This window comes from Coenobita brevimanus, chromosome 56, assembly GCF_032717465.1.
Source record: "Coenobita brevimanus isolate Jiangsu-jjx chromosome 56, ASM3271746v2, whole genome shotgun sequence".
In the NCBI taxonomy this organism is placed as follows: domain Eukaryota; kingdom Metazoa; phylum Arthropoda; class Malacostraca; order Decapoda; family Coenobitidae; genus Coenobita; species Coenobita brevimanus.
In genome coordinates this window covers 1,842,904-1,857,755 of record NC_137009.1, presented here as the reverse complement: position 1 = coordinate 1,857,755, position 14,852 = coordinate 1,842,904, and the positions used below count along the sequence as shown (strand labels likewise).

Sequence of the window (14,852 nt, the reverse complement as noted above, 5' to 3'; positions counted from 1 at the left end):
TCTGTACTCCCATCTACTGTTGACAATTTAGCCATTTTCCCCCATTCTTGACTCCCCTCCCTACCTCCCCTCCAGTACCCTCTCACCCTCCCTACCTCACCTCCTTTACCTTTTCCTAATGCCTGCCCTGCCACGCTGCGCTAAAGCAAAACTTCCCCCGGATTTTTCCACTGATTTCATCTATTGAAATAAGCCCTATGCCCTATACTTATACAAAATAATATATACCAAAAAGAAATAAGGTAAGTGATAGTGGTATACACCAGGAATTGGCTAATTATCACCTGACAACACCTCACATGCATTCGTTCGCTAAATTCCCATGGTAATTTCCCCTTTCAATTATGCCCTGTAATCTATTTCCATAATAAAAACATATGTAAGATAGGAAGGGAGAAGCCTAAGTGACATTTACATTCACCTGGAACTACCTATTTCTTTATGTATTACCAAGATTTCCTACCAATAATTTATTAACATGTAAGTTAGCAGCTGTCAACCCCATTGTCACTGTCAACCCTTGCCTCCTCAGATAAGCCGCGCCATTCAGTTCCTTGTCCTCCTCTGTGGTCAAAGCATGTCGCACTCGCGCCCTCCCTGCCATTTCTGCCGCTTCTGCGCCCATTGCAAAGGGCCCCGTGACCTCTACACCCAGAAAAACTCGTGGGGGAAGCAGGAAAGGACTAAGTGACTCTGCAGTGGAACGTGAACTAACTGAATTATCAATGATAATGATGGATAGTGACTATGATCCGTCGGGGGATTCGTGTGATGAGCCGGGTGAGGAAATCGTGCCAGAAACTCCTAGTACGAGTGCTTCAGTGTCCCAAGTTATCCCTAGCTTCAAGGGAAAGGAGCCGTTAGTGTAGAAAGGGAAGGAATTTGGGAAGGGAATGAAAAGGCGGTGGGTTAGCGCTGGAACAATGGCCCCGCGTGACCCAGCGCACCATGAGTCCCAAGGTGAATCACCTCCCTGTTCCCCAAGCCCCACTTCACTCATTTCTTCCCCTTCTTCTGCTGAATTTTCTCTGGAGTCTTCGTCGTCAGAGTCACCACCAGCATCAACAGTGAAGGCAGGGCGTAGAGGAAGAGGTAAATCCCTGACCCATAAAAGTAGAGTTGCCAGTAGAGTAAGGGCTGCTAGTGCTGTACGGCAACCCAGGGTCAGTGTGAGTGACCTTGAACCAGAAAAATCTGCCTCACAGCCACCCTCCACCATCACCCACCCTACACAGCCATGACAGGGAATCCTGGACGCCTTCGCGTGGACGGAAGGGTCTGATTTTGTCCCAAAACATCTTGATTTCAACGAGAGTTCCTCAGGGATACAGCCTGCCTTCAATCATGATGAGGATGCTGAGTGTGTTGACTTCCTTTTGGCCTTCCTCGATGACGAAGTCATGCAGCACATATGTGATGAGACCAACAGGTATGAATCACAACGTGCTGCAAGTGGTACAGGTGCAGCCAAGATGCAACAGTGGTCCATGCTGGGAGTGCAGGAGCTGTATGTGTTCTTCGCCCTCATGCTTCTCATGCCACACTCAAAGAAGCATGAGTTGGAAGAATACTGGTCCATGGACCCCATACTACCCTTATCCACCTTCAATAAGTACATGGCCAGAGATCGCTTCCGGAACATAATGGGAAACCTGCACTTTGCCAACAATGATGTACCTTCCCAAACCGACCCACTCTGGAAGATCCGGGAGATTCTGAACAGAATGAAGGATAAGTTTATGACATTCTTCCACCCCTTTCAGAAGGTTGTCATTGACGAATCCTTGGTTTTGTTCAGAGGACGTCTTAGGTTTGTGCAGTACATTCCAAGCAAATGCCATCGCTTTGGAATCAAGTTCTTTGTACTGTGAGACTGTAAGACGGGGTACATCCTTGACTTCATCATTTATTCAGCCAGCACTGTCGATCTTGATAAAACACACCCCCTTGGCTTCTCGGGCTGTGTAGTGAAAGTGCTCCTTGAAAGGTATTTTGGTGGGAATCATGTGCTGTATACAGACAACTGTTATACAGCACCGAAACTTGCCAAATAACTTTCAGAGCACGGCATCAGTTCCTGCGGCACTGTCAAGAGTAATCGTGCCCACTTCCCTAAATTCCCAGAGGCAGGAACCTCGCAGCAAGGAGACGTGCACCTATGCAAGTCTGAGAAGACGCTGGCAATACGGTGGCATGACAAGAGGGTTGTGCACATGCTCAACGCCGTACACAAGGGGGAACTGAAAGACAGTGGGAAGGTCGACCGTAGGACAGGCGAACCTGTGAGGAAACCTGATGCTGTCTTTGACTACAATATCAACATGCGGCTGGTGGACAAGTCCGACATGATGATTGGAGAGATCGACTGCCTCAGGAAGAATACTAGGTGGTACAGGAAAGTTTTTCTGCATCTCATAGACATGACGATGCTGAACGCCTTCATCCTGTACAAGATGAAGGTCAAGCCACCCAAGTCCTTCTCCCTGAGGTTGTTCGCCAGGACTTGTGTTCAGCAGCTGCTTGAAAGATATGGTAAGGTGACGACAGCAGCTCCAAGGCGCCATGCAGTAAGACTTCCCGACAGACTTGAGCAGAGGGCATACACGGATCGGCACAGACTGGTGCAAATGCCTGCCACAACCAAGAGGAAGGCTGTGATCCGCAGGTGCCAGGAGTGTGCACATACCACCCGACCCACACCTGAGCACAAACGCACCTCTTGGCAGTGCGCTCAGTGCCAGGTTCCCCTCTGCATTACCTGCTTCTTTGATTACCACAGCCAGAAGCAGTTCTAAAAGTGCAAGTGGGAAATGAAAATAATGTGTAAATAGCAATTGAGAGCAATGGATGTACATATGATTGAACAGTGTAATATAGTTTTAGGTTACTGCAAGTGACAGTGAATAACAAAGTATAAATAAAATAGAAGTGTAAATATTGAAAATACAATACAAAATGTAAATAGAAATGTAAATAATTAGTAATATAAGAATATGAGTACAAATACTTAATGTTATAACAGTGAAAGTGAATCCGTGGCACTCTATGTATTTTACTGAATGAAAAATTGAATGACTTCAGTGACAATAAACTAATACTACTGAAGGAAACTTATGGATAAAGACTGCAGTTATATACGTTATATAATAATAGGAATATAAAGGGTGAGTGTTTGTTTGAATAATATATCACAGAATACCAGCCGCGAACTAGCGCAAGTGGGAAGGTGATACGCGCTCATAATTTTCATTGCTTTCACAGTGTTTTTTTTTTTTGGAGTATGAATTTCAAACTACTTGATAATCATAGAATAGTGTTTCTAGTGATAATATCTGGCTGTGGTAATCATATTACGGGTGGTCTGGAAGTGTAAAGTGGAAACTTTGTTACCCAACTTCAGAGGTCTCCACAAGTCCTACGGTACTCGACAAAGGCTCAACAAACATCCCAGGAGAAAGCTGAATGTATGTGCCATATGCATAGGTAATTTTGATATTCTAGGACTAATAACTGATTTTTGGCAAATATTTTTTGAGAGTATGTTGGAGCCCGAATATGCCCACGGGATACGCAAAACAGAGCAAAACAAGCCCACGGTTTAAGGGTTAAAGGTACAGGACATGCGATGCAGCCCTACCACCTGGCTGCTTGGAAGAGACTGAGGTTTATTGTTACGTGTTGGGCCCCATGAAGCAGCTCAGTGTTCCCAATGCCTTACCAGGGGAAAGTGACGCACTCGCTAGAATGCATCAAAATTTGATGCAAATTGGCCTGAAACTTAATTTTTGGCGAATTTTTTTGTGCTTAGGAACGCGATTCACATGACTGTGCTTCTTTGTAACAAATCACATGGAACATGAATCAAGTGACTGTGCCTGAGAGGGTTAAGATTCTCATATCAGTGAACTTAATGAAACATCAAAAACTTGGCCACCGATTTGCCGACGCAATGTATCACTCATTATACCTCCATCAGGCATAATGCACGGACTTGCCATACAACTTCCATGATGTGGCTCATTGTGGGTCAATGAGACAAAAGATAAAATAAGGGATTCAGGAAATGGCACACCCACACCCATATGATGTTGACCTTTGACCCTTTGACCTTGCTGAGCTAATCAGTTCATCGTCCCTTTTGAAATCCATCAAGGGGTTCAGGGGATATTGCTTCCACAATGATAAACTAAGTCAAATGTCTTTGACCCTTGATCCCTTGACCTTGCTGACCTAATTATTTGATTGTCTCATCATAATGTATCTCTGACAAAGGTATGGTTGAAATCCATCAAGGGATTCACGAGATATAGCACTCACAAGCACTGTGGATGCACAGACCCACAAACACACCCGCCTTCACCATATATGTGCAGAGCCATGGTGAAGTTAGGATTTTTTAAGAGTTATTAATTTGTGTTGTGGATTTCGGGTTTGAGTTTTCCGCCCATGACAGCACATTTCTTGTAAATAAATTATTGTATTGCATAATATGGGTAAGATATTATTTATCACTAGAGATAAATCCGGTCATGGAGAAAACAATGTATTTAGTTATATGATTATTCAGTAATGTTAAGTTTCATTTGATTTACTTCATGCACGAAGCTGCTCGAAGCTGACCAGTTCTCTCCCTGCTACCAGAGAGTTCAGTTCACTCCTTGCCACCAGCTAGTACACACGTGCCTTAAACATTCTCCAGGAATCATCGATCATTCTGCACATATTACCATCAACACTACAGCTAAGTACTCAGCATACTTATTTTGGGCCTTTGAATATTTATACTGAGTACAGACCAAACGCCATTTCCATACTGTATATAATGGTGAGTTGTTGTTCGCTTTATGTTAGGTAATAATTAAGACCCCCTACACTGATAATAACTAACATGATTTGGTGCTGTGACCAGGATTATATCTAGTGATAGATAATAGGGGGTTGAGGGTGTGAGAGCGGGAACATTGTTTGTGATGTGTTGGCGATCAACCATATGTTGCGTGGAGCACCAAGGGAGGCTGCGCGTGGCTGGGGGGGTGTCGGGGTAGGGTTTGAACCCTCCCCAGTAGATTATCCGTCCCCTTTGAAGAAAGTAGCCTCCTTTGGGCATTCCTACATCCAGAGATTCCCACAAGGTCATCCAGTGCAGTATCCAGACGATGCTCCAGCCTGTTATGTCCGCAAATTTGGCGTGCCTGGTGCCAAGGTCAGCACAATTAGAGATAGTAAAGAATACCAGGACCTCCTAACATACAAGCCAGACTTAACAATTCTGATCATCGGGGGGGAAAGACTTGTCCCGAGATACGGCCTTGAATCAGTTGGCCCTCGATATAGAAGCCTTGGATAAGGAAATTGAGGATGAATCAGGGGGCCACTGTTTCACTGTCGGCATCGAGAAAAGGATGAACCCCCGAGGTATGACTATGAAGAATATATCCTGGCCAGAAACGGAGTGAACTTGCGTCTGAAGAGAACTTTTCCTTTCGCAAAGGCATGGTTTATCTTCATGGGGATGAATGAGTCTGACCTGTCATGGGATGGGGTACACCTGGATACACCAGGCAACAAAAGGGTGGTGGATGGCCTTCTGAAAAGTGCATGTTGCTTTCTTGGGCAATAAGCTCCTTGTGAGGGAGTTTGGGGTTTGATCTCCTGGACTGCCTAACATACTACCCTCACAGGAGCTTGACAAAATTATTTGTCAAAATTTTAATATGGAATTTCGGCTTAATTGTATTTCATTTTCATTGGATCCTGCCCAGGAAAGACTACATTTAATTTAAAATCTGCACTTGCTGTCATCTTCTTTCACTGAATTGCCTATCATTAAAAATGGATAGAATAATATCATTAAAGAGGCTTAGAGCAGCCAAAAAGGGAGCCATTACTAAACTGACCACTAACTTCACAGAATTTATAGAACATGCCACAACCGTTCATGATATCAAAGGAATGAAAGTGACGGTTGAGTAAATCCTCGCTGAGATCGAGTCTTACAGTCAGGAGTTGTATGAATTATATCCTGATGAAGACCTAGAAGGAGAAGTGATCAGTGATATGGAATATGTTAATAAGGTCAACAGACACTTGATAGAATTAGAGAGTGCTCTAGAATTACCCGCCAAGGAGTCGGTAGTAAAAGAACAGGCAGAGAGTCGGAAAGCAACGGGAATTAAATTACCGTCTCCGAAACTGCCAATATTTGATGGTGATCCGATTCAGTGGCTGGGCTTTTGGGAGCTATTTGACTGTAGTGTGCACTCCCGAACAGATCTGACAGACATCCAGAAATTTACATATCTTAAGGGAGAATTAAGTGGTGAAGAGCTCTGAATTATTAGTGGATTCAGTTTAGTAGCAGCTAGTTATGAATCAGCAGTCACAGTTTTAAAGAATGCCTACGGTCAAGAAGATCTCATTAAGGCTGCTCACATTGCAAAATCATGTAATTTACCTCCTCCAGCTCATGAAGTGAATGAACTAAAAGACTTTTCTGCATCATTACTTTTCTGCATCATTTGAATGTGCGTTAGAATCACTATGTGCAATGGGAGTGACCGTGAGTGAAATTTGTGCTGTTTTGCTCCATAATAAACTTCCTAGTACACTTTCGGAAGTGATCGAACGTGAACTAAAAGAGAAGTGGTTGGATGTAGATGATTACGTTCGTGTGCTAAAGACGGAGTTATGTAATATCGAAAGTAGACAGAATCCCATGGAACATTTGGGTGCGACCGCTACAGCAGCATATGCAATGCAGCAAGTGAAGCACGCTGAACCTATGCAGAGGAATGGATGTAAATTGTGTTTTAAACCAGGACATTTTTGGGCTAAGTGTACAAAGTATAAAACAAAGAAGGCAAAATTAAAGAGAGCAAAGCAATTGAAGCTGTGTGTCGATGTTTGTCGGCAGATCATGGTAGTCAGGGTTGTACAAATCCCAAAGTAAGGCCATGTCGACACTGCCAGCAGAAACACTACAATTATTTGTGTCCAACTTTTCGTTCTGAACCCCATGAACAAACAGTAACCCAAGAACCAACAATGACAATGGCTGTGGCTTCGAGTCGTAATGCATTGTTGTTGCCAACGATTCAGATCCCATTGGTTACTCAAACGGGCCAGGAGAGCAAGGTTAGGGCTCTATTAGGTCAATGCTCACAACCTACCTTTGTTCTAAGATCAAGTTTAGCGAACTTGAAAGTTAACAAGATGAGAAAGGAACGTTTACAACTGCAAGGATTTACTGGCTCTATGAGTAGTGATAAGTATGAGGTAGTGGAGTTGTTTTACCGCCATCGTAGAAAGGTGCGCAAGTTGACGGTGGTGGTTGTAGACAAACTACCTAACTGTAAGCCAGGGGAGGGGCTGCAACATAATGTGCAGAATCTGAAGGCTCGGGGCTACAAGTTCGCGGATCCAAGTATCATAGTGGGGATATGGTCGAACTGCTGATTGGGGCAGACCTTTATTATCACTTTGTACACGCTGGCTATATGAGGGAAGGATGCATAATTCTGTTACCCACAATTTATGGATATACACTGAGTGGCACTTATCGGTCAGAAGAAGAAGGTACTCAAGTAGAGCTGGTAACTGTTCTGAAACTGGCAGTAGATCCGATAATGGAGTTAGCAAATATTGATGGCAGGAATACTACTCCAGAAATCAAGGATCTGACAGCTCTATGGGACTTAGATCACATACAGTAGGTATTAGTCCCAACGAGACCGATAAGAAGGGAGAGAAGGTACTAGGTAACTTCTATGGAATGGTGCAATATTCCAAAGAACAGGGACAATATGTTGTGGAATTACCGTGGAAAGAAAACGTTGATAAGTTGCCTGATAATTTTAAGTTAGCCTTGGGCAGATTAAGAGGTTTGCAGTGTAAATTCATAAAGGATCCCAACTACTGCAAACAGTATAGTAAAGTCATCCAGGATCAATTAGAAAGAGCATTCATAGAAAAGGTGGAGGACAAGAGTCTGGTAGGACATCCTGTACGCTATCTAGCTCATCATGGTGTCACTAAAGATGGCTTAACAACACCAATTAGAGTAGTGTTTGATTGTTCAGCTAGAGAGCATGAGAGGGCATATAGTCTGAATGACTGCTTACATGCAGGCCCATCTTTGGTTAATGACCTCAACACAGATATTGTTGTGCTTTCGGTGTCATCGTTTTGCCTGGGTGAGTGACATTGAGAAGGTATTTCTTATGGTGGGGTTATCTGAAACGGATAGAGATGCCACTAGATTTCTCTGGCCTGTTGAATCTTTAAATCTAAACAGCCCTTACACGATATATAGGTTCAAGGCAGTGTTGTTTGGAGCCAATTGTTTCCAATTCCTCTGAATGTCACCATACATAAACATTTATCAGTGGTTCAGGAGGATAAAGCCTTGGCTGATAAATTAAGGAAAGGGTTGTATATTGACAATTTGCAAGGAACCAAGGAAGATGAGGATACTTTACAACAATTGTGTCGGGATCCCCTGAGAGTATTTTCAAGTGCCAATTTGTCCTTAAGAGAGTGGGTAACAAAGTGTGAACTTGCAGAAGCTACTCCACCTAAAAGGTTTGGCTTCTGAAGTTCAGGACAAGGTAAAAGTACTTGGCATTAATTGGCTAACTGATATGGATATGTTACAGGTGAAGGGACACGAAAGTAGATCCACAGTATTGACGAAACGTGAGGTGTTGAGCATAACTGCAGGTGTGTTTGATCCTCTGGGAGTATTATTGCCGATGACCATCCGTTGTGGTTGATGATAGGAGGGCGAGACGGGCTGCCCCCCTTTGCTGCAGGAGGGGAGGATTCATCGACCTCATCAGCTGAGGAACCATTTGACACATCCTTGCCCATGGAGATGGATTCAGTAGAGTCCCATCCCTCCTCGGTCACTGACAGTGGGTGGTGAATGTCAGCCGTGGTCTTATTTGAGTCCAATTCTGCAGCCAGGTTGGTTTGGCAGTTGTCCTGTTGAGGGAAGCCTCCAGCCACAGCCTCTTCTGCAGTGGTGTGTAGGGGGTGGCAGGTTATGGCAGCCAGGCCCCTCAGTGAGGGGCAGAATGTACATTGCCGGGAAACACTCGGAGAAGACGAGGTGAGGCAGCCCATTCTTCTAAAAGATCCTGGGGAGGGGAATACACAAAACCTCCTTATCACCCCGGCAACATACCTTCACCATCGCATGCATAATTTGACGATGGTGCTTATTTCCCCAGGAATCTCAGGATCCCTGGTCTGGCATCCCCGGGCCATGAGACGTCGCCGTGCATGGGCAGAGCCCTTCATAGCCATGTGCCTCAGACCAGTGACATCCCGAGCCTCAGGACCCTTAGGAGTCCCAGAGAGACTAAACTCCACCATCTCGCTATCCGCAAGGAAGCGCTGGAGGTGCCTTGGGCTTGGTTTAACGGCAGCCTGGCAGTGCATGAAAACATCAACACCAGTATCATGGCACTTGAACCTGAACCTTGCCCTGAAGTTAAACCAAACTACACTTCCCCAGATCTTCTGGGACGCCGGAGAATGGGGTCTGCTATCTGTCCCCCTCAACGGATAGTGAGCAGTAGCAGGAGACGCATCTTCCATGGCTGCTGGTCGTCTTCCCTCTCCTCTCGTCTCTTTCCCGCTCCCCTATAACTTTGGTGCAACATCAATTGGATGGGGAAAGAAGTACTATCAACTGCTTCAATCCTCGAACCTCAAAAGTTTCAGAGTTAAACTTCAGTTGTGAGCTGTGCAGGACTTCTGTAGCTGACTGTACAATCAGTGGGTAATATTTATGAAACGCACTGGATATAGCAAATTGAGGCAATCTGGCATACCAATTTTAGATGTGGCAAGGTACCTTTAGTAGGCAATACTTCTGTACTGTACTATGGATTAAATAGCAATTCAAGAAGTGGAAACAAACAACAGAAAATGAGCCCAAGTAAGACCTATGGATTTACTGAGTGCCAAGAATATTGTTCCCAAGCAATACAACGGTAGTACTGTAAGGGCAGCAGAGGGTTATCAATTGCGAAAAGAAGTCCGATGGTACAGATTAAGGTCTTGTCATGTTTGGTTACTAATCCGTCTCTCTCAAGCTTCTGTGACTCATTTTCAGTCTCCGCTAAATAAATTCACCTGACATTAACTGGATTAGAATACAAAAGGTGTTCCAGTGATAAGAAAGTTAATGGTAGGACTGTCAACTGAGCTGTAAGGAGTTTGGAATCTTGGTCAGGTAAGAGAAAAGGAAGTATATATATATATATATATATATATATATATATATATATATATATATATATATTAAAAACTGTACATTGATCCTGTAGGGTTGCAATTAGGAAATCATTTGCATGATCGGTACCCGTTTAGCGATAAGCAGTAATAATCTACCCTACTGAAATGCTTCCCTCAGCTCTGAACTCCAGGGCTGATATTTATAATAAAAATGATCATCTACATTTTAATTATTTTCCCAAGGAAGAATAAAACTAGGGGATAACTCCACATTCTCACTGCCTTATGCTTCAGACACAAACATGCAAAGAAATTTACCACGACTGTACGCTGCTAAATGACCTAACAAAGTTGTCAACATGTTACGTACTGAATGTCTTTTAAGACAGCATTCTAGTCGGATAAATTATTTCTCTAGCATCCCGTCTAACCAGTTTATTTATGCTTATGGCGTGCTTATGATTATACATAAGTTTTTTTACTATCCGAATATTGATATGAAAATAATATTCTATCTATCTATCTATTGCCAGACGCCTTAATCGCGTTAGGGTTAGCCACAAACAAATCGCCTCCAGGTCGCTCTGTCTCCTGCCATTTCACTGCCCTGACCCCAGCTCACACACACATCTCTCTCATATACCTCTCCACTCCATAGAACCATCTCATCTTTGGCCTCCCCCTCCCTCTCTCCCCCTCCACCTCACTCACACACACTCTTCACGTCAGTCGCCCACTCTCCATCCTCTCCACATGGCCAAACTGCCTTAATGTGTTTCTCCTAATGCTTCCTATCACATTCACATCCACACCACAACACTCCTTCACTTCCTCATTTGTCAGTCTGTCTCTCCACGTCACTCCACATGCTCCTCTCAAATAACTCATTGCCATTGTGCTCACTCTTGACTTCTGTCCCTCCAACAAGATCCCAGCTTCATTTCCATACGTTAGAGTTGGTATCACAGTACTGTCATGTAGTAGCTTTTTCACTTCCATGATCACTTCCCTGTTTTTTATCACTGCTTTCATTGAACCAGCAACCTTTCTTCCCTGCTACACCCTTTCTAGCACTTCATCCTCAAAACTTCCATCCTTACTCATCACACTACCCTAGTACTTAAACGCACTCACATTCTCCATTTCCTCCCCATTCAATCTCACTGTACCTTCAGTGACTTCGCTTCTCTCGAAGACCATCACTTTACTCTTCCGCAAATTCACCTTTACAGTAGCTTTCGTTTCTTACACACTCACCCAAACTCATCCACCAAGCCTTGCAGCTCTCCTTCGTCTTCACTTAACAACACTGTATCATATGAAAACAACAGTACAGGGAGTTTCCAGACATTGCCCTCTCTCAGTAGGGCTGCTTCAACATCCACTACCCTACCTTGTATATCATTTATAACCCCATCCACATGCAGACTGAACACCAAGGACACATGACACATCCTTGTTTCAATGCAACCTTCAAACAGAAAATTTCACCCAGTTCACTATCGACAAGCACTGCAGCCTTAACACCCTCATACATACTCTTCACGGCCTTCAACAACTTTCCATCTACTCCATATGTTCTTAATACTTTCCACAATCCTTGTCTATTCACCCTGTCATATGCTGTCTCCAAATCCATGAAGGCTGCATACGACTTCTTTCCCTTCGCTAGAAACTTTCCCACTAAAGATGTAAGAATGAATATCTGATCTACACAACCTCTTCCCTTCCTAAAACCTCCTTGTTCTTCTCCACCTAATTCCTCTGTTTTTCCCTAACACTGTCAATAAGTATCTTGCGATATACTTTTCCTATTACACTAAGAAGGCAAATGCCCCTATGATTACCACACACTACTTTTTCCCTTTTTCCTTTGTACAGAGGAATAATTCTACCTGACTTCCAATCCTCCGGGACTCAACCTTCCTCCCAGGTCAATCTGCACATCTTCCACATCCATTCTATTACTATCTCTCCCCCAAGCTTCAGCATTTCATCACACACTTCATCAATTCCTGGGGCTTTCCCCATATTAACTTTCTTCATTGCTTCCACAACTTCCATCCTACTGATTTCTTCCTCTCTTCTCACATCCCTCCTTCTCCCAGCCATTCCCCAGCCACATATATGTGCATTACTTTCATTCTCTATGTTCAACAGTTCATTATAGTGTTCTCTCCATCTGGCCACTTTTTCTCCCTTCTCCACTAGTAATTTACCTACTTTATATTTCACTCCCCAGCTAACTTTTTTAACACCCTGTCTAACTCTCTTTATCTCTTCCAGAACATTTCCTTACATTCCCTCCACTTTACACTCAAATTCCTACCAAATACCACATCCACTCTCTTCTTACTCTCTCTTAGTAATCTTTTCACCTCTCCCTTCCTCTCTACATATAATTCTCTCTTCCATTTCTCAACTTCGAAGCCCCTGTTTCTCATCCACTCACTATATGCTTTCTTCTTTTGTGCCACAGCCTCTCTCACCTCTTCATTCCACCATGCTGTTCCCTGCATCCCCTTTTGTCTTCTCTTCACCCCACACACCACCTCACGTGCTGGACAGATTTCTTCTGTGAATATCTTGCCCACACCTGCCACGTCCCCCATCTGCTCCAATCTCTATTTTTTTTTTCTTTTATGTGAGGAAGAAGGAACCAAAGGCAACGAGCCTGCAAAACTATTCCTTCCAAGAGAAAAACAAAATATAAGAGAGACCCAAATTCAAAATCCGATCATTTCCAGATGCCTGGACACACTGCGTTTGAAAAACTGGAGATCATAAGAAGTAGGAAATACAGACAGAGGGAGACAGTTCCAGAGTTGACCTGTTGCATAAATGAAGGACTGAGAGTAACGGTTAACTCTTGCATTAGAGAGTTGGACAGAAAAGGGATGAGAGTTTGCTGCTAGACAGGTGCTACACATCTGTCGTAGGGGTGGAGGAATGCATGCAGACAGTTCAGAGGAGCAGTGACCATTGAAGTAGCGATAGAAAAGAGATAAAGATGCAACAGTGCGGTGAAGAGACAAAGGTTGAAGGGAGTCAGTAAGAGGAGGAGAGTTAATGAAGCGAAAAACCTTTGACTCCACCTTATTGAGAATAGCTGTATGTGGGGAGCCTCCCCACACATGAGAGCTGTACTCTACACAGGGGTGGATAAAACTCCTGTATAGAGTCAACAATTGTGCAAGGGTAAAGAAGGAACGGGTCGGCTTAGCACACCTAATCTCTTAAAAGCAGATTTTACAAGAGATGTAATATGATCTTTCCAAGACAAGTCCCGAGTAAATGAAACCCCAAGCATGTTCAAGGATGATGCAGTATTAAGCTGAATATTATCAAACATTAGTGGGTATACCTGTGGAAGATTTTGTCAGGTTGATAGGTGCAAAAACTGAGTCTTTGATGCAATAAAAACAACAAGATTATTTTTACCCCAGTTAGAGATATGAGCCAAGTCAGGCATTAGGTATGCTATAGCCTCATCCCTTGTTTGTTGAAGTAACTGCTGAGATGGACGTTGCGGGAATCGAATGGAAAGGTGAAGGGTGGAGTCATCAGCGTATGAGTGGATAGGGTTAGATGTACAGCTTAGAAGGTCATTGATGAATAAAAGGAAGAGAGTTGGTGATAGGACAGAGCCCTGAGGAACACCACTGTTAATAGATCTAGAAGAAGAACGATGACCGTCTACAACAGCGGGTATAGAACGACCAGAAAGGTGAGAAGATCGCCGGTGGAGCGTCCCTGACGGAACCCATACTGACGATCGGAAAGAAGGTTGTGATAGGAAAGATGCTTTAAAATTTTTCTATTAGGAACAGACTCGAAAACTTTTGAGATACAGGATGTTAAAGTAATTGGACGATAGTTAGAGGGTTGGGAATGGTCACCCTTCTTTGGGACTGGCTGAATGAGAGCAAACTTCCAGCAAGAAGGAAAGGTACAAGTTGACAGACAAAGGCGAAAGAGTTTGCCTATGCAGGGTGTAAGCACAAATGCACAGTTCTTGAGAACAACAGGAGGGACTCCATCAGGCCCATATGCCTTATTAGTATTGAGGCCTGTGACAGCAGAAAATACATCAGCTGAAGAAATTTTAATGTCAGCCATGAAGAAGTCAGAGGGGAGAAATGATGGAGGAACAGCACTGGAATCATCTAAGGTGGAATTGGAGGAGAAAGTCTGAGCAAAGAGATCTGCTTTATCAGTGGAAGAAATAGCTACAGAGCCATCAGAGTAGAAAAGAGGAGGGAAGGATGATGAGGTAAAGTTGTTAGAAAGGTTTTTGGCAAGATGCCAGAAGGAGCGGGAAGAATTCGAGTTAGAGAGTTGAGAGCACTTAGTACGGATGAAATTATTTTTAGCAGAGCGAAGAACAGACTTAGCACGATTCCGGGCAGAAACGTATAAAAGATGTGATTCAGGGGTGGGTTGGCTCAGGTACCATTTATAGGCCCTCTCCTTTTTGCGGACAGCATTAAAACAAGCGTGATGAAACCAAGGCTTTTGTGCATTAGTCAGAGGATATGAGAAAGGAATGTATGCTTCCATGCCCAAAAGAATAACCTCTGTAATGCGCAAGGCACACCCAGATGGCTCTC

The 14,852-nt window shown here is 43.7% G+C and overlaps 1 protein-coding gene across 1 annotated transcript; it reads right to left on the bottom strand.

Moving 5' to 3' along the window:
* Positions 1 to 9,186: 9,186 nt before the first annotated feature.
* LOC145401599 (Y-box-binding protein 2-like) lies at positions 9,187 to 9,600 on the bottom strand. The gene has a single exon (XM_080273793.1). The coding sequence runs from the start codon at positions 9,598 to 9,600 to the stop codon at positions 9,187 to 9,189; it is 414 nt and encodes a 137-aa protein (XP_080129919.1).
* Positions 9,601 to 14,852: the final 5,252 nt, after the last annotated feature.

Excerpts from the sequence above, each read along its gene's own strand:
- LOC145401599 (XM_080273793.1), bottom strand. The coding sequence starts at position 9,600 with ATGGAAGATGCGTCTCCTGCTACTGCTCACTATCCGTTGAGGGGGACA.